At 37.8% G+C, this 25883-nt stretch overlaps 1 protein-coding gene and 1 pseudogene across 2 annotated transcripts; one reads left to right on the top strand and one right to left on the bottom strand.

Moving 5' to 3' along the window:
* The first annotated feature begins 4268 nt into the window (after positions 1–4268).
* On the top strand, positions 4269–14862 carry rrm1 (ribonucleotide reductase M1 polypeptide). 2 transcript variants are annotated; one of them, XM_051681429.1, is made up of 20 exons: positions 4269–4363; positions 4458–4488; positions 5082–5170; positions 5675–5852; positions 5934–6034; positions 6135–6194; positions 6302–6341; positions 8424–8586; positions 9626–9767; positions 9869–9952; positions 10094–10255; positions 10398–10477; positions 10573–10774; positions 10999–11148; positions 11250–11471; positions 13117–13193; positions 13560–13695; positions 13781–13876; positions 14012–14200; positions 14309–14862. In XM_051681429.1, the coding sequence occupies exons 2-20, from the start codon at positions 4470–4472 to the stop codon at positions 14498–14500; spliced, it is 2382 nt and encodes a 793-aa protein (XP_051537389.1). In that variant the 5' UTR covers positions 4269–4363; positions 4458–4469; the 3' UTR covers positions 14501–14862. The 2 variants fall into 2 exon arrangements, with proteins under 2 accessions (XP_051537389.1, XP_051537391.1); XM_051681431.1 differs by having other exon boundaries at positions 4279–4363; positions 4461–4488.
* Positions 14863–17161: 2299 nt separating this feature from the next.
* On the bottom strand, positions 17162–22238 carry LOC127430903 (short transient receptor potential channel 2-like; annotated as a pseudogene).
* Between the last annotated feature and the right edge of the window lie 3645 nt (positions 22239–25883).

The raw sequence follows: 25883 nt of genomic DNA, 5'->3' as shown, positions 1-25883 counted from the left end.
TCCTCTAGCCAATCATTCGAAGAGGGGAGGTGACGTCACTCCAATGCAACTCCACACGCTGCTCAATATTATATTATTTGTGGTTAATAGATACGCTGCTTGTGCCTGTTTTGAGTATTTTCTGCCAGCTCTAGGAAACAATGTGTTGTCCGAAGAGGCCATTATCATAGTCCGTTAATAATAATAAGAAGTTTAATTTATATAGCGCCTTTCCAGAGCTCAAGGACACTTTACAATAGTAACACAATAATACAAAAACAAAGAACAGTCACAAAAAACGCATTAAGAAAAATAACACTGAGAAAACAAAAAAGTTTTAAGTTGAGATTTAAACTCAGAGATAGAAGAGATGCTGCAAAGAGTCAGGGACGTGAATTCCATATACTGGGTAACACATGTATCGAGTTTGTAGGTTATTGGCTGCATATAAAAAAAATAAAAAGAAAAAAAATTAAAAACAAGGCTGGGTTGGTGTGGATGTTTGATGCATGTTTTTACTAGCTGTACCAATGTAGTCACGAGTTCAGAACCCAACTTGATCCGCTTTTCCATGAAATAAAATCCAGATCCCGACACCAAGGCCTATTACAATACTGATGAATATTGAAATGCTTACATATAATTTGACTTTTTATTATTATTATTATATCAAAAATCTAACAGGTGTGCATTATTGCTGACACCTACATGCACACTTTGGAGTTGGTTGTATGCCTGTAAGTCATTTGCTTCAAATGTTACTGAAGTTGTATACTCTATGTTATGGAAATGTTTGTAAATGTTTGTGATATGTATGCTCCAATGTTGCCTGTATCTTTAGAGACGGTCCCTAAATTTGCGACTATTTGTGAATAAAGAACGTCCAACCTCAAGCCAACTTTATTGCATTATTTATTGACGTGGGGACGCTTGGTCACTTGTTTCTGATTTCACTGCATTATCGTGGAAAAAGAAACTACATGTAGCCGTGCCAATGATGCCAACGTAGGATCAGTACATAACGGCACATTCAGCACCATGAAAAAGCAGATCAAGTTGGGCTCTGAACTTGCGACTACATTGGTACAGCTAGTAAAAACATGCATCAAACATCCACACCAACCCAGACTTGTTTTTAATTTTTTTTCTTTTTATTTTTTTTATATGCAGCCAATAACCTACAAACTCGATACATGTGTTACCCAGTATATGGAATTCACGTCCCTGACTCTTTGCAGCATCTCTTCTATCTCTGAGTTTAAATCTCAACTTAAAACTTTTTTGTTTTCTCAGTGTTATTTTTCTTAATGCGTTTTTTGTGACTGTTCTTTGTTTTTGTATTATTGTGTTACTATTGTAAAGTGTCCTTGAGCTCTGGAAAGGCGCTATATAAATTAAACTTCTTATTATTATTAACGGACTATGATAATGGCCTACTACTTGGACATCACATTGTTTCCTAGAGCTGGCAGAAAATACTCAAAACAGACGCAAGCAGCGTATCTATCAACCACAAATAATATAATATTGAGCAGCGTGTGGAGTTGCATTGGAGTGACATCACCTCCCCTCTTCGAATGATTGGCTAGAGGAGGAGCTGTCGATCAAGAACTAGTGGACCAATGGGGACGCAAAACGCCCCCCTGATTTACATGAAACTCTACTCATAAGTTTTGGAAAACCAAGCGCAGAACTTGGAAACAAAAGCAAAGAAAAATACAGTGTAAAAGTACAAAAAATGAAAATATGAGCGAAATTGTCAAAGAGCACAAAAAACAGTAATATAACCAAGGAAAACTTGATTTTGTTTGCAATTCTTGTGACTTTGCTTTAATTTTTCAGTTTTTTTTTTGTTTTTTTGCAGCAAATTTTAAATGTGTTTCTATATTTTTGATTCATGCTTGTTATTTTTTGATCTGCACTTTTTATTTATTTTTGTGCTTATTATTTTTTTTTATCTGCACTTTATTATTTTTTGATTCACGCTTATTATTTTTGGATCCGTGACCACAATACTTTTGACGGGATTTTGATCCCATATTCATACACCTCAACATATTTTTAAGTAAGTGTTTTTGGACAGTGATTCACTGCATCTGATGCACTACATGCTAATTTTCACCTCTGCCTATTAATGCTTTGCGTCTATATATATATATATATATATATATATATATATATATATATATATATATATATATATATATATAATTATAAAAAAATAAGGAACACATTTAAAGGTGCACTCAGTACGTTTTTGTTCATGTCATCTTGGACTTACACTACTGATACCTAGCGGTGTGGATGCAGCATCACTCAAACACAATATTTTGTAGTTACAGATGCCATTGTAAAAAAAAAAAAAAAAAAAAAAACGCTATTCATGGTCAGCCTTTATAAATTTAATCCATGAGTGAATGTGTTCAATAACAGAGCGGTTACTGAGATTAAGCAAGTAGCATTCCACTGGTCATGTGATCCCAACATGGCAGCCCCCATGAGAGGACCACCTCCAATAAAACCAGTTTTTATAAGGTTACTGATAGTGCTGGATGTTCCACTTACACTCATTACACTGATAGACTCTAAGCTTTTTAAATTTACCTGGAAGAACAAACCACATTCTATTAAAAAAGAGATAATATGTAGGTCAAAAAGTGAAGGAGGATTGAATGTTTTAGATTTTAAGACTTCCAATATGACATTTAAAGTAAAATGGTTGCAAAATGATCTAAAAAATAAACAAAGTATATGATATATAGTACTAAATCTTATATTTCAAAAAGCAGGTGGTATAGAGTTTTTATTGAAATGTGATTTTCATATTAATAAGATTCCCATAAAACTTGCAAGTTTCCATAAACAGGTTTTACTTTTTTGGACACTGTACAATCATAATTTCTCACCCCATAAATGCACAATTTGGAATAATAGATATATAAGGGTTAGAAACAGAACACTTTTTATGCTAAATGGTTTAAAAAGGGAATTATTTGGGTTAAACAACTGATTAAAAATGAGGGTATCTTATATAGTTATACCAAATTTATCAATATGTATAACTTTCCAGTTGAACCTAGCCAGTACTTAAGGGTATTGTATGCAATTCCCAGCGAAATTTTGAGACTTTTAGGGTATGACAATAATCGTTTATTAGAATCAGTTGAAGAGTTTACTTCCTGCATTAGGTTGCATGGCAAGGATTTTTTTAAGTTATGGGTGTAATCATTTTTTTTTTTTTTTTTTTTTTTTTTTTTTAACGGTCCCTTTTTCAAACAAAGGATATCCTTGCTGTTACAGCTAAATAAAAAGTTTGATTGGAGTACAATATGGTTGACTCCTCACAAGTACTGTATTACAAACAAAGTAAAGGAGGTTTCATATAAGATTGTACATCGAGTATACCCAGTCAAGACACTTGTGGTACAACGCTTTAAAGTTAGAGTGGAAGATAATTGTACATTTTGTAAAAGTGCCCCTGATACTATTAATCACTTATTTTGGGAGTGTCCTATGGTACAGGTCTTTTGGAGAGAGTTAGACAATGATTTCCAAAAAGAACCTAATATTGTTGTTAATTTTGAAGAAAGTGATGTGATGTTAAAGTGTTTCTCAATTGATAAAGATAAAAATCTAGTATTTATATGTGATTTAATCATTATTATGGCTCGTTATTATATACATAAATTCAAATGGATTGAACAAATACCTGTATTTGAACAATTTAAAACTGACATTAAAACATATCTGAAAACTATCTCTAAAAGTAGAACTTTGAAAGCAATACGAACTATACAACTGTTTACTATGCATACATTTTTCATTTAATGTGTTTTTCTTTCTTTTTATTTTTTTATTTTTCATGTAATTTTTCTTGTAAGCCCCTGACATGTTTTTTCTGTATGTACTCTTGTTTGTACTATTTGCATTGTTCTAAATAAAAGAAAGAAAGAAAGAAAGAAAGAAAGACATTTATATATAAGGTTACTGATATGACTGAAGTCTTCCTCCCTTGTGAGTGGTCATGATTTTATACATGTTTCAAAATTGCAATTAATTTTTTGAGGAGTACACCTTTTTTTTTTTTTTTAACAAGGAACAAAATAACTACTAAGTGCACCTTTAAGTAGACTAGTCGAGTAAACCGTTTATCTAAATGACGTTGCTGATTTTGCGGTTGTTATTTTGGTTACTTTTCACACTTAAAAGGCAGGTTGGCGAAATGACCCTGTTCGGGATCCGTCTTGCAAAAATGACGACGAAGAAGGAGCGCTAATTCATTGGCTGAGAGATTCTGGTGACGTAAAATCGTTCTGGCGGGTACTAGTGGCGCGTTGATCACTTTCATAACAACAGGCTGTCCGCGGTAGCAGCTGAGAAGCCGGTCAGTAGAATAGAACTTAATACGAGAAAACAAACAAACAAACAAACAATTGTTTATTTCTGATATTGTATATTTGTCCTGTGTTTCCTACCAGAAGACCTCGACTATGCACGTGATCAAGCGAGGTAAATTCCATTAATTCTTAAACTGTTCAGTTTACAATATAGTAAAAATCAAATATATATGCAAATATGAATAACTGCAATTACTTTTTATCCTATCTGTCACATAATTACAATGCTGGCAATACTATTTATTGTCCCTCATCGTGTAGAAGTGTCTCAATGTAAGGCAAACAATGTCGAGTAATTAGACATTTTTTATGGGAGCAGATTTATTGATTGTGTGTTCTACAATTTTCCAACTACATAGATTTAAAGGATTATCCATCCCAAATGTTTTACTGTCAGTTCCTGTTTTTTTAGCTGTTTTCTTTGTTAGCTCATAGTTGGCGCCAAGCGCGACATTAACTAGGTCAGAGCTGGTACAAACATATTGACAAATCTGGCAAACAATATGATTTTGTGTGATAGGTAAAGAAAATCTGCATCACATTTCAATCACATGAGTGGCATATATTTATGCACATTCCAGGTGTTTATTTACAATATCCTACACATGCATTATGAAGGCACTGTCCTGATGATGGTTGCACTATTAGTTTATTATGTTAATATTATGCTCAGTTTCGTAATTTGTTCCCCCTCCCTTGTTTCAGATGGACGCCAGGAGCGTGTCATGTTTGACAAAATCACATCACGCATCCAGAAACTTTGCTATGGACTCAACTCTGACTTTGTTGATCCTGTAAGTTGTGAAATTGTTTATGAACTTTGCATACATCAAACCATCTTACATTTTCTCAGCCTCTATAGATCTCACACATGTGCACACAAAAAAAATCCTAATACACCTGCGTGACTTAGACCTTGTCCTCCTTTGTCTTTGTCAGAGACTCATCAAGTTGTTCATTCTGTAATCTTTATTTGGTATTGGCTTAGTTAGAAACTTCATTCTGTATGAGGTCTCATGGGGAACTCTCATAGACAGCAACTTAGCCACTCCCACAGGAAGTCATCGCATTGTTACGTCACAAAGTTGTCTTAATTACTTAAGTTGCTTTGTCACTGCAAATTGCTGTCATTATGAATGCCCAGTTCTAGTTCGTACAAGTATTTAAGCTTCTTGGTGACTCAAGCCTAGCTCAGCAAGTGTTATATTTTTCACATGCCTGATTTATGTCCTGTATTGTAAGTTGCTTTGGTAAGAAAGCATCTGCAAAGAACCTAAATCACATGATTTTGCGCACAGACTCAGATCACCATGAAGGTGATTCAGGGCCTTTACAATGGCGTCACCACAGTAGAGCTGGACACCCTGGCTGCTGAGATCGCTGCCACCCTCACTACCAAACACCCTGACTATGCTATCCTGGCAGCCCGCATCGCTGTCTCCAACCTGCACAAAGAGACTAAGAAAGTCTTCAGTGGTAAGTTGCAGTTTGTCATTTCCTGTATGTCTATAAAACAATTTATTAATAATAATAAAAAAAATGTCTTACAATCTCAAGAGGTAATGGAGGACCTCTATAACTATGTGAAACCCCTGAACGGTCGACACTCGCCTATGATTTCCAAGGAAACCCTTGACATTGTCTTAGCCAACAAAGATGTAAGTGCTTAATAAGCATGTTTATTAATTTTGTTAATTCAAAGTCAAGTTGTGGTGTTAATATTTGCTTTGTTCTTTTAATTCTTGCTTTCTTCCATAGCGTCTCAACTCAGCCATCATTTTTGACCGGGATTTCTCTTACAACTTCTTTGGCTTCAAGGTAATTTTGAAATCTGGGAATATATTAAATATATACTCTAATGATGGACTGAAAATTGATGCAATGTGATTTTTATTGTTAATTATTATTATTTTTTTACCCTATAGACATTGGAGCGCTCATATCTGCTTAAGATTGATGGAAAAGGTAAGTATTAGTTCAAGCTGTGTAGCAGGGCTCAATATTAAGGACTTCTTACGCTGCCCAGTCAGTAAATAGTTCAGATTTTTACTTGGCCTGCCAACATTTTCTGAGCCCCACCATATAAAATGATAAATTTTAGTTTTAGCAACAGATTGATCACATACAAGTATATATTATAAAAATATATATTATTTTTCATTAAATACCCCCCCCCCCCCCCCCCTTAAAAAAAAAAACAACAACATATATATATATATATTTGGCAATAATATTTCACAAACAAAATGCTTATTGTATGAAACATAACTGATTTGTTTAGCATTTTCAGCCCATACTAACCAATGCTTTCAAGACTGTCAAGGGGCAGTTTTGAAAATTTAGACAAAAATTTCAACATTATTAAAGCTAGCTAGATGACTTTACATTGTTGAAATATTTACATCAGCAGAATTAGTAAAATAACTTATTTCAAAACCAAACTTTTATATTTGAAAGGCATAAAAACAAGTGCTGTTGATTAAAATATTGAATCGCATTTAATCATATAATTTTTCATATTTAATCACAGATTTCGAAAGTGCATAAATTTGATTCTATATACTTCATTTCCTGTCAAAATGCATTTAGTTCTTTCTTTAAAAAGTAAACAAGCAATATGTAACAAAAAGTTTAACTTGTTTTTTTTTATTTTTATTATAATTATTTTATTTTATCCCCTTTTCTCCCAATATGGAATGCTCAATTCCCACTACTTAGTAGGTGGCACAGTTACTCACCTCAATCCAGGTGGCGGAGGACAAGTCTCAGTTGCCTCCGCTTCTGAGACAGTCAATCCGTGCATTTTATCACGTGGCTCGTTGTGCATGACACCGCGAACCAAGCACAACTTGGCACGCGACCCATTGAGAGCGAGAACCCCTAATCGTGACCACGAGGAGGTTACCCCATGTGACTCTACCATCCCTAGAAACTGGGGCAATTTGGTTGCTTAGGAGACCTGGCTAGAGTCACTCAGCATGCCCTGGATTCGAACTTGTGACTCCAGGGGTGGTAGTCAGCGTCAATACTCGCTGAGCTACCCCGGCCCATAAAAAGGTTTTATTAACATTTTCCAAACAAAGTATACCACAATATAAAGACATAAATGCACTAAAATAGCATAAATTCAGGTAACATTAAATGTTTTCCAAAGTTTTAGTGGGAGGTTGACTAATTTGAAAATAACTACCATAGGTGAAGTATTTATTGCAATAGGCATTAAATCTCTTAAACTGGCATCCTCTTCAATATTAATATTGGCTATCCACTACTTTGATTCATGTTGTTTTAAACTCCACAAGAAAAGCACTTGCAAAAACATCTTGTTTTACTTTTAGCGCTGGCACTGCACACAAATAGTCCGTTAAGATGTGCAACAAGGTGCTGGGGAGACGATGCATCACTCCAGAGAGTCATGTGAATGCAGCTTTTCATGTGTCCTATCTGGGTTTGTTTTTTACCAAACAAAAGTGGGTGTGGTGTGTGCGTCAGTGTAATGATCCCAGACGGACACATCGAAGTGGTTCTGCCCTATTCCAACCCGTGCTCAGAACTCATGGAGCTGAATGAAAATGCGTTAATCGCGATTAAAACAAATGAATGCGTTACACGTTTTAAATTGATTACATGCGTTAATGCGTTAACTTTGACAGTTCTAATGAAAGCATATGTACATGGCCAACGAATGCAAGATTGTTAAGAACGTAATGTAAGAACACAAGCGTTTGCCCAATGGGGAAAGTGACAGTTCCGTCAACGGTCCAGAAACACTCACACTGACCCTGGACCATCCTTATTCTTGAGCCCTGCAGTGTATTCAAATATCTTGTATACTTCTCTAATATGTGTGTATGTAATAGCAAGGGTGGAGAGACAGAAAAATTTAGACACAAGGAAAAAGGTAAAAGATAAGTAAAGAAAAATAATGGAAGAATAGAAAACAATATAAAGGACAGACCTGAGGGTAATGCAAGTGAGTCGAAGAAAAAGACTGACATGAATGATGGGAAATGGTTCCTGTGACACCTTGATCGCTTGTTTTTTCAGTTGCCGAGCGGCCTCAGCACATGCTTATGAGAGTGTCTGTGGGGATCCATAAGGAGGATATCACTGCAGCCATTGAAACCTACAACCTGTTGTCTGAGAAGTGGTTTACCCATGCCTCTCCTACACTCTTCAACGCAGGCACCAACCGACCACAACTCTCTAGGTGAACACCAGGAAGGACAACATAGTCACTGTACAACAGTTTGGCACAAGGGGGCAGTTTTGCAACACAAATCAGTGATGTTAGCCACAGGGTTCCCATGGTCACAGGAAAATATCAGGGATTTTTAAATTGGGTTTTCCAGCCCTGGAAAAGTCATTGAAATAAATAAAATATAAATAGTTCTGGCCTGCACTAAGTATCTAAATATTTCTCTCGGGCAGAGCTTATGTAGAATTAAAACTTGCTTGCAAGCCAAAAGCTGTGTCCCAAACGGCACACAATACACTATGCACTTACAGAATATACTATACACTCAGCCTTGTAGTGTATGAATTTTCAAAGTGTAGTATCATCCCAAATGGAACACTTAACGGTTTTTTACTACACAGAAGCGTTCGCCGTTTGACAGCTAATGAAATTGACGTTTCAAACGCAAGCGTTCTGTTGCTGCTAGCTTCAGCGTGCTAGCCACCCTCAGTTCAACACGTATATCTCAATAATATACATATTCACAAAGCATGGTATGATGGTAAAATGTTTAACTCACTTTTGTAAGGTGCTGTCTTCACAGAGGTTTCGCTAGTTGCCATATTCTCCATTATTTACAATTGTTTTGCCATATCATCGCTGCTGGTAACTCCGCCCCTTCCTCTATGTACAGCAAGCCTTGAGTGATGAGTGCACGAAGTGTCCAACATTCCACACTCCATTCTGACGGTTGAAAATTTGTATCATCCGGGTGCTCGTAGTACAATTCTTTTTGTTACATTTTCAGTGTAAACATACTACATACACTACAAAATGTCATAGAATAATGCAGAAGTGTGCGGTTTGGGACGCACCTAAAGTAATGTATGATTTGTGAATGAATTGCTCTATTCAGTCGAAACAAAATAATAAAAAAAAATCTTAAGTAATCACAAATGAATGAAAAGTTCATGGGAATTAATTGGCCAATAAGTGTGGGAAACCTGTTGCAAAGTAGACTATTATTCATAATGTAAGCTGTAAACCTGTTTTCCTTTTGTCAAATGTCTAGCTGCTTCCTGCTTGCAATGAAAGATGACAGTATTGAGGGGATCTATGACACATTGAAGCAGTGTGCCCTCATTTCCAAGTCTGCCGGTGGTATTGGTGTGGCAGTGAGCTGCATCAGAGCTACAGGCAGCTACATTGCAGGGGTAGGTTTTACTCCATCCAGAGCTTTAATAATTTAACTACATTACTTAGACCACATGTGCAAACAGGAAAAGAAGCTAAGCTCACTGTTTTTTATCATTAGACAAACGGCAACTCAAATGGACTAGTTCCTATGCTCCGCGTCTACAACAACACAGCACGTTATGTGGACCAAGGAGGAAATAAGGTAACGTATTCTACCTGTGAATTTAAGCGAAAGCATGACTCTTTTCCCAGGGCTGCATTAAAATATACCATTGAAAGATAATCATATTGATTTATAAATGCATGTCTTTTAAAAATTGACCTATCTTTTCTCTTCGATCAGAGACCAGGAGCTTTTGCCATGTACCTGGAGCCCTGGCACTTTGACATCTTTGACTTTTTAGAGCTTAAAAAGAACACTGGTAAAGAGGAACAGAGAGCTAGAGATCTTTTTTATGCCCTTTGGATCCCTGATCTGTTCATGAAGAGAGTGGAGACCAATGCGGTGAGCACTCAAACATTCATTACACTGAGTACTGTTACATATTTTTAAATACTTGGAAACATTTCAAACCATAACCAGTGAGCAGGATATTTGGGTTTCATTTCAAGCACAAAACTGAATGTGTGAATCGTATCATTTGCAGGACTGGTCTTTGATGTGTCCTAGTGACTGCCCTGGTCTGGATGAGTGCTGGGGAGAGGAGTTTGAGAAGCTCTACACAAAGTATGAAAATAGTGCAATGTGATATTGTGATAAAACATTTAGTAATTGAAGTGTCTTGACACATTTAACACATTTTTAACAATCTTTTGTTACAGATATGAGCAGGAAGGCAAAGCTAAGCGTGTGGTGAAAGCTCAGCAGCTGTGGTATGCAATCATTGAGTCTCAGACAGAGACTGGCACACCGTACATGCTTTACAAGGACGCCTGCAACCGCAAGAGCAACCAGCAGAACCTGGGCACCATCAAGTGCAGTAACCTGTGCACAGAGATTGTGGAGTACACCAGCAAAAATGAGGTAGAGAGAGAGTATGAAAGCATGATATCAAAATGGACCCATTCTACTTTCTAAATACACATTCCTGATATTATTGTAACTGATTCATTAGAGCATGTTATTCTTGAGAGTTCAAATGTTTTACTCAGAAATACACTGCATTATTAAAGTAAAATGGCTTGTGAATGCTGTTTCATGTTGACTTAAAACGTTGAGTGCTAATTGACCAAACAATCTTATTGTAGGTGGCTGTTTGCAACCTGGCATCCATTGCTCTTAACATGTACATCACCCCCGAGCGAACCTTTGATTTCCAAAAGTTGGCCTCTGTTACAAAGGTCATTGTGAAGAACTTGAACAAAATCATTGACATTAACTACTACCCAGTGCAAGAGGTGAAGTACTGTTTTTTTTAATTATTTTTTCTTTTTCTGCTTTTGCTATATCCTACATTTATTATTATTGCCGCAAAGGCTAATAATCTATCAAATAACAGGCCGAGAACTCCAACAAGCGTCACAGGCCCATTGGTATTGGCGTACAGGGTCTGGCCGATGCCTTCATTCTCATGCGCTTCCCCTTCGAGAGCACAGAAGCTCAACTCCTCAACATTCAGATCTTTGAGACCATCTACTACGCTGCCCTGGAGTCCAGCTGTGAGCTGGCTGCAGAGTGTGGGCCGTATGAAACCTACGCTGGATCTCCTGTCAGCAAGGGCGTAAGTGAAATGAAGATATAATGTGTAGATCTGCTTTAGTTATGGTGTAAGGATCTTGTTTGAGATTATAGAGCTGTAATTAGTGGTCGACCGATATATCGGCAAGGCTGTTTAATTGCCCGATAATTAAATATCTACATCGGCCGATAAATTTTCCCGTTTGGCTGATTTTTTTTAATTTTTTTATTATTATTTATTATTATTTATTTTTTTAATTCTTGAGGGTGCAGAAAATCACCTTCTTGCATGTGAAGCGTCTGAGACATGTAAACGACCAGTCACGGTTCGTTTTGTTGTTACGTGCCATCGTGTTACTACAATAATTGTAGTGCAACTAAAGTGCAACAGTGTCATTTAAATGGTCCGCACATCAGAGCCGCGGCAGACGCGTTTGAGCTCATAATGTTAAAGTGCTGCCTGTTTCATTCTCCCTCTCTCCTCAAAAGTTCCCTGTAACTTTTAACTGTCTTGTCTAATGATAAAAAGGCAAATATCAATAAAAGTAATATCATATACGGTCTGCAAATATGCGCATATCTCGTTTAAACAGATGTAATAAACCAACCTCACACAACTTCAGCAGATCCAGCATCCTGTGGAGTGCTTATTTATTTACCTCTAAAGCATGTATTCTATCAGCCTCTCCTCAACAGTTCCCTGTAACTTTTCTAATGATAAAAGGCAAATATCAATAATACTTCTATTATATACCATCTGCAAATATGCAGATATCTCGTTTAAACAGATGTAATTCACAAACCTTACGAAAATCCAGCGTTTTCTTCCCGTCGAGCGCTCCTCTAAAATCTTCCTCTGAAGTGCATATTTCATCAGCCAGAATCAAAAACTTCAGGATCAAAAGTTACTCTGATTCACAAATAATGATGATCAGTCCGTGACAATCCTAGTAGGCTGTTTAAACTTTTAGGAGATTGAGGCTCGTGCTGGATCCGCATGAGCGCGTGAGTGCAACTTCAAGGCTGCGTCGGAAATCAGGAAAATGCTGCCTCCAAAGGCTGTATACGGAGGTACGATGAAAATAAGGTGCTTTTTCAAACTGTTTGGAGACCAGTTTCCTTAAGTTCCATTCATTCAAAACAGATGTCAGTTAAGCCATTAACTGATTAGGCAGCAAGTTAGCAAGTCAGCTGCCTACGTTTTTGGATGCAGCCCAAGGTAAAAGCACTTCTTGTGTGCTGTAAGTAAATGTCATATTTACTATGCACTGTATGTACAATTGGTTTGATTTTCGATATTTTTTGAGTAAATGCGATTGCTAATGTGGGCATGCAATCCAAGGATGCTGGACTACTATATACTGTTATTTCCTAATATATTATACATTTCTTCATGTGAAAATAAATTACTAAAATTTGATGACTAAACAGAAATCTGAAGAAACTGCTATCTACCATTTAAAATGCAATATAATTTTTTTGTTTTGTGTGAAATTGAGTAAATATTGTGCTAAATAAGAGTTTTTTTTTTTTTTTTATTTATTTTTTAGCAATTTTATGTTTGTTATTTAGTATATTAAATTGTGTGAAATATCGGCCACCCTGCTCTCTGGATCTCGGCATCGGCCATTAAAAAAACCCATATCGGTCAACCACTAGCTGTAATTGTTCCTGGTTTGATCTCGTAGATCTTGCAGTATGATATGTGGGAAAGGACACCAACAGACCTTTGGAACTGGAATGCACTCAAGGAGAAAATCGCAAAGTTAGTAAATGCATACAAATATCTACACACTTGTTTCTGACTAACTCAATGTTCCCATGGTCATGGAAAAGTTTTAAATTGTGATTTGCAGGCCTGGAAAGTTTTTGTATATTGTATCTTAAATCTGTCTCTCTGTTCTTAAAGTCATGGAAATATAGTGAGAATTCATTTTTCTAGTTGTGCTGAACTCTAAAATACACAAACTGCTTCTATAAAATATTTGAATTCATATCCAGTATTCAGAAATGACTGAATGGAATTAATTGGTCAAAACATGTGGAAACTCTGTAACCCTCAAGCTACATAACTATTTTACTTCATGGATGACTGTAATATTTTTATAAGTCTCCTTTACTTTCAACTCAGACATGGAGTACGCAACAGTCTGCTTCTGGCTCCCATGCCCACTGCCTCCACAGCTCAGATCCTGGGCAACAACGAGTCAATCGAGCCTTACACTAGCAACATCTACACACGCAGAGTTCTGTCTGGAGAGTTTCAGGTGAGTCTGAAATTACAAAGAATGTTTAGGTTCGTGTAAACACATGGCCTTGTTAAGTAAACTGGTGGTTTCTGTTTGGCTCTAGATTGTGAATCCACATCTTCTCAAAGATCTCACAGAACGAGGACTTTGGAATGAAGAAATGAAGAACCAGCTAATTGCTCAAAACGGATCAATCCAGGTTAGTTGTGTTCCCAACACATTGGAAATTAAGAAAAGGCCCCTTGAAAAAAAGTTGTATTGATGGTATTTACAATTTTCCAGTGTGAAGCTTTTTGTCTTTTGTGCTGATTTATAAATGTCTCCTTTTTTGCAGAGCATTCCCACAATCCCAGATGACCTGAAGGAGTTGTACAAGACCGTGTGGGAGATTTCTCAAAAGACAGTATTAAAGATGGCCGCAGACCGAGGAGCCTTCATTGACCAGAGCCAGTCCCTCAATATCCACATAGCTGAACCCAACTATGGCAAGCTGACCAGCATGCACTTCTATGGCTGGAAGCAGGTAAGCTAGATACCTCTTGAACCAGGATTTACAAGTCTAGAGTGTGGAATTAATAGAGAGAAATAGGATGTCTGCTGTTACTGACTACTAACAAACTTGACTCCACAGGGTCTTAAAACAGGAATGTATTATCTGAGGACGAAGCCAGCTGCCAACCCTATTCAATTCACTCTGAACAAAGAGAAATTGAAGGATACACAGAAAAATGAGTCCAGTGAGGAGGAAACTAAAGAACACAACAAAGCCGCCATGGTGTGCTCTCTGGAGAACCGTGATGAGTGTCTGATGTGTGGTTCATAAACCAAACCCCTTCCTTGCTCTCAGTGAGGATCGCTAGAATTTAACAGTTTGCATATTGTACAGTATTATATATATATATTTTTTAAACTGGCATGGAGATTATAGTAATATTCATAATTAATATTAATTCAGGTTTTCCATCTATATGCAATAACAATCTGAAAGGCTTTTTGTAAAGAACTATTGTTCCAAATTTATTGGGAAAAAAGTTTTAATTGAAGTCTAACACAAAGAATAAAGTCATCACTTGCACACTGTTTATTGTCCTGTAGACAGATATGTAACATCAGGGAAATATATTTTTGAAGGGGTACTCATGATTTTGTTTAACTTTGATACAATTAAAGTACTGAATTGGTCAACTTTGAGTTCTATAATTTGTTATTTAGGTACAGTATGCATTCAAGTTGTGTTGCTTCAATAGAGTGTAAATGTCATGTTCCATAAGGGGGAAAAAAACATTGATTTTCTCCAGTTTCTATACCAGTAACCAACAGGTTAAAATCAAGTTTTAAATATATGTATAGTTTATTCAATTGTCATTCACAGTGCTTCATGGGATTGTAGTTCATTCCCTCATGAAAGATGTCAGGTACTTTTTGTCTGATTTGCCAATACTTTTTTCAGTGTTTGAAATAATGTGATTCACCTTGGAGTTGGCTTGGAGGTTTGGTTCATTGCTTGGAACTGTTTTATGAAATGCCATATAGAAAAGAATGAATGGGTAAAAACATTTCTGGAACAAACGGCAGAAAAAGTGGACAGGTACTGTTGTGCTCTATAGAAAACTTGTGTGTCAAGTGTATTTACAAGTACAGTCTTAAGTCAAGGTCATGTAAATGCCTTAAAGGGGACATGACATGCCTTTATTATTTAAATATGTTCCTTGAGGTTCACTTATAAAATTAGTAAAGTTCTTTTGCACAGAAAAACAGTTGTATATTTGTAAAACATTTTCCACCCTCATTCAGAACCTGTGTTAGAAACACTGTTTTGATGCTGCTTCTTTGAGACTTGACAGTAAACGCCCACTGTTGTGATAGGTTCTCTCCTTGCCATCTCACTGCTTACCCTTGCTGGCAAGTGAAAAGGTAAAGTAGGCATTGATGTGTTGAGTTGGTCAGACAGAAATGTCCACCACAGTTGGAAATCACAATGTACTGTAGAGGAAGAAGAGAACGTGTCATTTTGGCAACTTGGTTTCAACAAATGCTCTTTGCAGTGAGAAGGAAGTTTTGAGTTCTGGAACTTACAGTATGTTTTTATAGTATAATTAACTTGTGTTTAAAGATAAAGGAAAATTTTATTTCTCATGCCATGACCCCTTTAAAAGGTTTTCCTTTATCAGGGTAAGGTCACAAATAGGTTAAGCATAAACCGATTGACACCTAGGTTTCTGCCCATTACACTGATTTTGCACTGCGTGTAAACACCTTTACCGACGATCCAATGTGCTTTTGTGTTTTGGGCATGCCTGTTTACATGTCATTTTTTCACTTCACATTTTTTGAACATGCTAATATTTGATCATTTTTAGTGTGTTGGTGTGCATGTATGCTGTACACTCAATTGCAATGCATTTGGTGGATGCTTGGTAATATTAACTAAGCAAATATTGAACTGGCATTGGTGGGTATGACTTGCAACTTTATGTATTAATACCACACATAATGGCTAATGCAATACAACCAGCATTACCCTGTCTAAATAACTGGTCATATATGTTAATCGTTATGAGAACAAGTGTGGTGTTCCAATAAAGTGAGGGGGTGTTTGAGGCTGCAGTTAATTAATTGGCCTGGAGGCCTCATAGGAGCGGCAGCTGTGTCACAAACAGCAGGTGTTGAGCAAGCTGTAACATCTACACATTGTCTCTGGGGTTATTCCTCTTATATCATGGATTCTGTAACCATCTCAGCATTTACGTCTCCAGTTACGGTTTTGATAATCATTTGTAGATTGTGGGAAAATGTTGCACCCAAGTGATTCTATAGCTAAATTAATGTTGCAGTTAAGTCTTATGCAACAGGGACATTATTCACAAAGCACACTTGTGATAAGTGCTTTAATTAAATTTAAAAACTTTATCAGTCCACATATTGTTTTTGAGTGTTGATTAGATTTTAACTGATGACAAAACATAACATTTACTAATTAATATACTGCAACATTTCAGGTGACCAAACAGCCTAATGCCTCTCTGAAAGCACTCGCTCTCTCTCATGCATTGCCTTAAAACACTACAAAATGTTTTTCAGCTTGTTTTCAAATGCTTGCTAGTCTTGGAAAACTTGACCCAGTCTTTTAAGGGCTGTTAGCTGCAAGATCAAATTCCTGAGAACCAAAACCAGCGTCCTGGGAGTCATTGCTGCTGGTTGGAGAAGATGCTTGCTCTCCACTGAAACTGAATTTCTTTCAGGCCTGTCCCCTCTATCCTTTCCTCTATCCTGTTTGCCATGAAACTCACCAACCTTCTCTTATTCAGTTCAATCTTTTTGTCCTCACTTGCATTTCCCATATTGATTATTTCAATTGCATTCTCAACTGATCTGTCCTCTAAATCTTCTGTACTTGCATTATTTTCAAAGACCTCTTCGTTTTCTTGCATCTCATCTCGTCCATTTTCCCATGAATCTTCCTTATCTGTACTCATTTGCTCTTTTATATATCCTTGGCTTCCATCCTCATTGTCTGCTCTTCACTTTTTCCACTTGCTTCAATGTCTAAGATGGACTCCATTTCTATGACTGTCTCATTTCTGTTCTCTGTTTGTGAATCACTATCTGTATTTTTTTTCTTCCTCCACACTAATCTCAATGACTCCATAATTACTAATTTCCACATTCTCACCATATTCTTCCTCTTCTTTCCCATTTCCTCATCCATGTCCACCACTCCCTCCACACCGTCATCTTTCTCTCTTTCACTGATTGGCTCTTCACGTGACTTCCAATCTTCCTCTTTGTCACTGGCTGGTGACAATTGCATGTCCACATCCTCTCCACCTTTCTTTTTGACAGTCTCACCAGTGTCCTCTGCATCAGCCTCTGGCTCTTTATAGTGTACTGGTGGAGGTGGAGTCTTTCTCTCATTGCTGTTGAAGCCCCGGAAGTTGTTTTTGGCTCCAAGAATGTACTTCCCCAGGAAAGAAAAGCCTCCTGATGGATCTGCTTTGGGGTTGTCCAACATAGCCGTATTGAGCTGCTTCATTTCAGCGTGTAATTGGCCAACCACTTTACTCAGCTCTGTTATCCTGTTCCCAACATCTACAGAAAAACAGTTCCACATCATTTCAGTATTTTCACTGCTAATGCAGGCCGTATGAATATGTTTGTGACGAGGAGGAGGGCGGGGCTGGGCCGTGAGTGCGCACGGCCGGCCCCCAATCGGGCTAATCAGCCGAAGAGAGGGATAAAGTCAAGCCGGAAGGGGCAGATCGAGAGAGAGAGAGCCACACGCAGCTACTGTGTGTGTATTTGTGTCTTTTTAAGTTTTCATTAAACATTATTTTGACTGTTCAGCCAGTTCCCGTCTCCTCCTTGCCCATTTTACATTAAAATACTTATTGTGTGTGGCAACTGCATGCCATATTCTTTATGTAAGCTACATTTACAACATGCTGAGCACTACGTTCCTGAAATACTTTGCATTGCAGTTTTATACATGAGTAAATGAAGATGAGACAAGTGCCTAAATGGTCAACTTTATATTGGCACTCTAAGAAGAATGAAAAACGTTAAAAAAATTATACATCAAAAGTGAGCAACCTTTTCAGTAAACACACAGTAAATAGAACATTTTGATGCAACAGGAATATAAATGTTGTGCAGCCCTACTGTTTTGTCCCAATAAACATTACATTTAACAAAAATATTTCCATTCATTATTAAAGAGCAAGATAGAAACACCTCTTTGAGAAGAAGCTATTTTGCTGTTTGCACCCCAGTGTAAATACTAATATTTTCATTTATGTACAGTATATAGCATATAATAACTGCTATTATAATAGTAACATTTTAGTAGTATTTGCATTTTTGTATTTAATTTTTTCATTTTTTGAGCTTTTTCATAGCTTTGTCTTGTTGCACCTGACTACTGGGGTACAACTTGCTGCTATTTACACCCAATGAAAGTAGTCACCCCATTTCACTTATACCTTTACGTTTTGCCTCCTCAAACTCTCTCCTTGCAGATTCGATGTAGCGCTGAACCAGGGCCCCGATGACCTGCTGCTTGTACGGAACCCGGCTTTCACCAAATGCTCCGTCATCCTTCAAAGTTACATTTTAAACAGTTATTGGACACTAAGTGATGGGTTTTGTCAAACACGTTGTACATAGTGATTTATAATAAAATTTTGTAGAGAGTGAAGCATCTTAATCTGAATGGTTAAAAGTGTGAAGATCAGTTAAGTTTGTCATGTAACAGAAGTGTACCAGAGATGCAACATGAGGGTAGTCTGGAGCTGAGTTACAGTTGAGGCAGCAGCAACAGATCCTTCTGAAAATTCCTCTAGAATATAAAGAAAATCACCAAATCAAAAATCTATAACAAATAAAATGTTTCTCTTTTATAATTTGGTTAAACTGAGGACAATATGAAGTAAAATAGCTAAAATAAACAACCGTAAAAGGTAGAAAAGGGCCTTTGGGGAGGGAATGATGTTGAAGGGGACAGGCATTGTCAGTCCTTCTCTAAAGTAACTCAATTTTCAATTTTCTGGCCTGTCTTTGGACGGATGAAAATGATTGATAAAATGATAACACAGTGTGAGAGCTCTACCTCAGAACCTGTTTCCTTTAAGCTTTTACACTGCTAAATTAGGAGGAAACACATCATCACAGGCTGTGAAAATGGTCCATTTCCCAAAGCACTGGCTTAGCCAAGGGTGGGCCTGGGTGGGCCAGTGCCACCCATTTACATTTACCCAATCATTGTTTTCTGCTCCTATTCCACTGGAATGTGGGCTTGGTAATGCCAACATCAAAGCTTTCAAAAAAACAGCAGCTTTTTGGACAAATGTCATATTGGTAAGTTTATGGCTATACATTGTATATATCATAACTTAGGGAAAGAGTCACAGGCGTCGATAGTTCTGAATATTTTGCAACATTTTTATATATATTTATTTTAATTATTTTATAAATTGCCACACTGCTGCAATGGGGTTTCAAATACAACTACTGAGAAATTGTTGTGACAACAAATTTGCCATCTTTCTCTCTTCTCACTGCTGTTATCTCTATTTCTTTTTTCTTGTGGAAAATTCTGAATGCATGGATTTTTCTTTTGCTGTTTGAGCATAATGCTAAAATAATATTTACTGTGGTCTCCCATTCATGGCTATAGAAGTTATCTCCACTGTAGTTTACTTCCGTGTTCCAAACCCGGAAATGTGAAAAGGTCCATTGATTTTAGGAAAATACAATTACTGGGACCTACCAACCACCCAAATCATGTGGAAGGAGTTGTGCAGGATGTTCTGCTCACGAGAGGCAAAGTCATCCCAATACATCTCCATGGCAATAGACTCCCCCAGTAGTGTGATGAGAAACCACATATATGAGGCAGAATGGAGAAGGAATTTAATCACTGGAATCTTCAGAATCTTTCCTAACTGGGAAAAACAAATGGCAAAAATTTGTGTCAGCCATAATCGCCTAGGGACAACTGAGTAAACTAAGACTACAAATATTCAAACTATCTAATAAAGATGCTTGGATCGCCCACCTTTGGATCGCCCACATTTTGGTGCAATCCAGTAGATGAGGCAGAGGAGGGGCATGGTCAAGAAGATCCCCATAGACACCAGGAGCTTCCAGGCTGTTCTGCTGCCCCTCCAACCTCAGAGATTTCTACACCAGATGGAGGAGAGCACTTGCTGGTAGACTGGGTGGGCTACAAACTACAAATACATTAAAAAAGTACAAATAAGATAATTACTTGTATTTAAAAAAAAAAAAAAAGTACAAATAAGATACATTGATCAAATTAGCAAAATATGAACCATATATGCATGCATAATTAAAATTATAATATGACATCATAGACCCTATATCCCATTCGGGGCTGGATCATGGTCCGTCTTTAGAGACCCCACTCCACCCCAACACCTTAAGTGGCAGATCCCTTATTTTACATTATGCGACATGTGTAATTTATAAAAAAAAAGAAAAAGGAAATGCTTGTAAGCTAACATTGGGCGAGGGCTCGTGGGGACTTCACTTTGGTTCCGGCACATTCCAAGAAGCTCCACGGCAATCTCCTGGCACAATTCTTCAAGGCCAATATACTGAGGCTGTATGAGGCAAAGCAGACAATGATTATGACAAATATACCATAGCTATAAAACCAGAGATTACTGAATCATGATGTTTTATCATTTCACATCATAATTTAGTATTACCAGAATAATTTGCTTGGGATCTGGCCTAATCTACCACAAGGTGTAGCGATATGAAAACTAAGTAATCTCATTTCAATAATTTCAGCAGCATATGCACATCTGGAGAATCAAGACTCCTGCTTCACTCAACCTTAAATTCAGGTTCCTTCTTAGACAGTTTGCGAGGATCCCAGCTTAGTCAAAAGGCAGTGAGCATGGCATCTTCTGCAGTGATGGACAGGTAAGTACGGCTGGCAATGCCTCGGTAGGTCTTGATTTGTGACAAGGAGAACTTCAGTAAGTCGTATTGGCGCCCATTCCTGCACTCCAGGCATGCACACGACATTTTGTGTGGCCATGGAATGACGTGACCTTTCTGAGTGAGCATTATCACAATTTCATATAGATCCTTCTGACAGGCCAGTGTCAATAGTGTCACTCCAGGGGCAAACTGCGAATCGTCAATGGAGTGGTCAAAAATGGCCTGAGAGAAAGAGTGCACATCCATCTTGTTTCCCTTCTCTTGATCCAGCCTGTCCAGGAGGCATTTGACCACTCGAGGCTGGTTGGTGTCCACGGCCACCAGAAGAGCTTCATGAATCTGCCGGAAGTCAAACTTGACGCCTTGGAGAAGGGTATCCATTGTGTCCTCATTGCCCAGCCTAATGGAAAGGTTGAGCGCCTCTCTCCACTGGTGGTCCTCAGAGTCGTCCAGCTGTCAGATGATGCCATCACCCATCTTCAACAGAGCTGTGACCATGTTGATGTTCTGCTCTCTGATGGCACCAAGGAGCTCTGTGGGGAAGCTGAACTTCTTGTTCACTATGTCGTGCAATTGGTCATGCTATACAAAAGATAGATTAAATCATAACTCTGACAAAACCATTTAAGAGAAATTAGATATTCTGTTATGGATGCTAGGCTAGAAATAATGTCAAAAACCCATATCATACATTGTTGTTAATTTTGTTCCACTGCCCTTTAATTTCTAAAGGCTGTTTATATTACTACTTGCAGAAATTATTGTTAATTATGTTCCACTGCCCTTTAATTTCTAAAGGCTGTTTATTAGACCACTTGCAGAAAATATAAGATACAAAAATTAAATTATTATATTCATAGGCATGCACAATATTTGTAATGCCTTAATTTCCAGATATTACTAACAGAAAGTACTTCACAACAGTAAATTGGGAAAACAATAATCTAAACTTTATTAATGTCAAAGCATTCAATTTTACATCTGATCCCTTAGGAAAGCTACAAGTTCTAGAGACTTATAATATTCATCCAGAACAAATTCATATTTTTTCATAGTAAACAATATATATTTCTTACCGTGAGGTTTTCCATCTTGAAATGGTCCAAAAAATATATATTACAGTGTGACTTAATCAATAGATGACTGTCTCATATATCCAATGTATATAAACATATCAAAGAAACTTATTCAAGCAGCTTCACAAGTCAGTCAGTAACAATGTTTTGTGAGGCTATAATGTCGATCTGAGGTGAGTGCTTATTACACTAGTCATGTGAGTCAACACGCCTGAATGATTCAATACTGAACAAACCAAACAACAGGTATTATTCCCCAAAGGACACAACCAAATAAATTTGCAAATGTGACACTATGTTGCATCTCATTAGTCCTCACAAAGGACTCCTCATTTTTCACTCCCTCCATCAGTGCACTTACTCCTTTCAACTCCTCTGTAAACAGTTTTGGAACCAGGGAAAAGTGTTTTTAATCTTTCTTTAATTATATGTGTCTGCCTCTGTGATTTTGAATCACTTTGACCCAGAAATACATATGTTTTATGCACTAAAGTAAAAAGGAATGTCTCAGACATCAAATATCACTATATCTCAGCAATGGGTTTGGAATAGAAACAATAACTACTGTATATCATTAGAGACAGAGACACATGGAGAGTCACGTGATGCTATGAGAGGGTTGATCAATTAGAGGAGAGCTATGTTTAAACTTTGCTACAATTATCCTTTTAAGCAATAATAACCAGTAAGAACTGTAATAATTTTGTTTGTTAAACTGTGCTGGGGGGCAGGATGTTGAAAATGTTTAAATCGTCGGCCTGTGGGGATATTAAAAAGCACTTACGTTCTCACACGTCGGACGCCTCACAGGATCAAGATGGCAGAGGTCCAGTTGATAGTGACAGCGAGCTTCGTGACGTAGGTTGGGATATCTCAAATATTTATGCAGCACTAACGAAAATCATGGAGGGCCTCGCAGAAATACATCAAGCGATCACATCTATGGAGGCGAAACTTTCCACCCTGATCACAAGAATGGATGATGTTGAAAAACTGGTTGAGTTTCTGGAGTTGGCAAAAGAGAGCTACAGGCTAACCCACCTGCTTCCAAGGCTGATGTGGAATGGGTGTGGGAAAAACTAGAGGATATGGAAAATCGGAGCCGACATAACAATGTTAGTTTTGTTGGAGTCCCCAAGGGGAAGTAAGGTCAAGATATGGTGCAGTTTTTGGAGGGACTTATTCAGAATTTGATCAAAACAGTATACCGCCAGCTTGAGATAAAGCACGCACGCAGAGCACTCGGTCAGCTTCTCGGGGTGGGTGACAGACCCCGATCTATCCTGGCAAGATTCTTGCGGTCGACTGACAGAGACTTTGTTCTATGGGTGGCAAGGAATAATGGCAAGTTGTGCTGGGAGGACCACAACATCATGGTTTTTCCGGACTTTGCTAGAGCAACTCAAACGAAGCAGGACGGATTCAAAGTGTGTAAAAAAGTACTGCACCAACAGAAGGTAAGCTTCATACTGCTTTATCCTGCTAAACTGAGAATTGATGCCGAGGATAGACGCAAGACTTTTACATGCCCAATATAAGCTATGACCTTCATTAAATCAATGGTGTGAGTGGGTAATTTTGCCTGCACTCGATCAAGAATGCAGATATCGTGCATTTTACTGATGCAGCCTTAGAGGGTTTGTTGTTCTGTTATCTGCCCACTAGCTCCTGCCTGACTCTCTTTTTTTCTTTTCTATTTTTTTTCTTCTTTTTTTCTCTCTTTGTTGACTTACTATTGAGCTCATTCATTCACTGTGTGGGTTCGATGTTATTGTTTACTGGGGCCTATTTTATTTTTTATTTTATCGAACACATTTATGTACAGTTATATGGCACATTTTATGTTAAGGGGAGAGAAGGGAAAGAGAGAGAGAAAATCTATATATACTGTGTGTATATATGTGTGTGTGTGTGTGTGTGTGTGTGTGTGTAAAAATCATCGGACTTGAGCAATCTGGTAGCAACAGTGTTGCGGAAAATCTCGTGAGCGTGCATGGAACGTCGGATTTCCGAGTGATGGACACCAGTTGGGACTGTTATGCACGAAGCGCATTTTTTTCTGTTCTGTGGGTTATTAAGGATTTTATGGTTACATCAGTGTTGGATAGTGGTCTATGTAATTTAGCCTTGGGTACACAATTTTTCTTTGCATGTCAATATGTCACATTTTAATATAGCTAAAATGTTTCTCTCCACAAGGTTAATGGGGTGGGGCACCCTATAAAAAGAAGAAAGGTGGTATCTTTTCTTAAGTGTAAAATTATTTATACAGTTCCTTCAAGAAACGCACCTTTCTCCACAACAAGCTGAAAAACTTGGCAGGGCATGGTGTGGGCATGTGTTTTGTAGTGCTGGTTCGAGTAAGAGCAGGGGAGACATCACATTGTTAAGTAAGCATTTACAATTTAAATGTCTCAAACAGATCAAACAGGGGCAAAATCTGATTTTGGCTAATATTTATGCACCCAACGCTGATGATCAGAACTTTTTATAGATCTTGAGGGAAAGTTACAAGCAGCTGGAATCCTTCACCATCCGTATGGTTTTGGGTGGAGATTTCAATCCTTAAATGGATCCAGGCCTTGATCATAGTGATGCAAAGATGTGTAGACCCTTTGGAGCAACACTGACACTACAGAGGATGTGTAAAAATCTTTTTTTCCATCAGTTCATAAGATTTACTCTAGAATAGATTTTTTTATATATCTAAATCACTTATTCCATCTGCCACTGACTGCTCAACTGGGAATATTTTTGTTTCAGATCATGCTTTGATGTGTTTAGAGATGTTGTCGCATATAGAGAAAAGAAAATCATATAGATGGCACTTTAATACATCCCTTCTACAGGACCCAGCATTTCAACAAGCATTAAAGAAAGAAGTCAGTGTTTATGTAGAAACCAATTGGTCCTCAGTGTCCTCTGTGGGCGTGTCATGGGAGGCACTTAAGGCAATTCTTAGGAGGCGGATCATACAAGAGGACACAAAGAGCTCTTTGCTCTTCGCCTGTGGAAACCTTTGATTTCTGTATGGTGACTGAGACATACTTGCAAGTATTATTAAAGATCCAGAAAGACATTTTCTGCCTCTGAGTCTCTTATTTTACAGATTTTCCACAACAATCTTGGCATGGTCAGGCAGGATCGTCAGCTGATTCAGCAATGCACTCAGCGCCGAAGGACAAAACTGTGCACAGTCGGGGTTTGAGTCCCTGTAGCCCGAACCTCCCCTACAAAAGAGGGTGCGATGTGGGAACCTGAGTGTCACGGATCCACCAGGCTCTCGCTCTCTCTCTCCCTCACTGCTGACACACTCCGCTCACTCTTCCCTGAGTGCTGATCACACGCACCTGCACTCCATTAGTGGCTAATCAAGGACTGCATATATACCCAGCCTTCACTCACACTCTTGGTCTGTTCTCATCGTTTGTATCTCAGAGACTCTAGACCTCTTGTCTATGTTCTACCTGTGACTACAGACTCCCTAGTTTGTTGATACTTACCTGGTTATACTTACTGTGTTTAGTGTTCTCCTCATCTGATGTTGGTGTCATTTATCCCCACGCTCATTCCCTAGCGTTGGGGCTCTCCTGTGTTGTTTACGTTCCTGGCTAAGATCAAAGGACTGTTGTGAGTTTCACCTTTCATCTGTACATTGCT

This window comes from Myxocyprinus asiaticus, chromosome 40 (assembly GCF_019703515.2).
Source record: "Myxocyprinus asiaticus isolate MX2 ecotype Aquarium Trade chromosome 40, UBuf_Myxa_2, whole genome shotgun sequence".
Taxonomy (NCBI): Eukaryota; Metazoa; Chordata; class Actinopteri; order Cypriniformes; family Catostomidae; genus Myxocyprinus; species Myxocyprinus asiaticus.
This window is presented reverse-complemented; position numbering and strand designations above follow the sequence as displayed.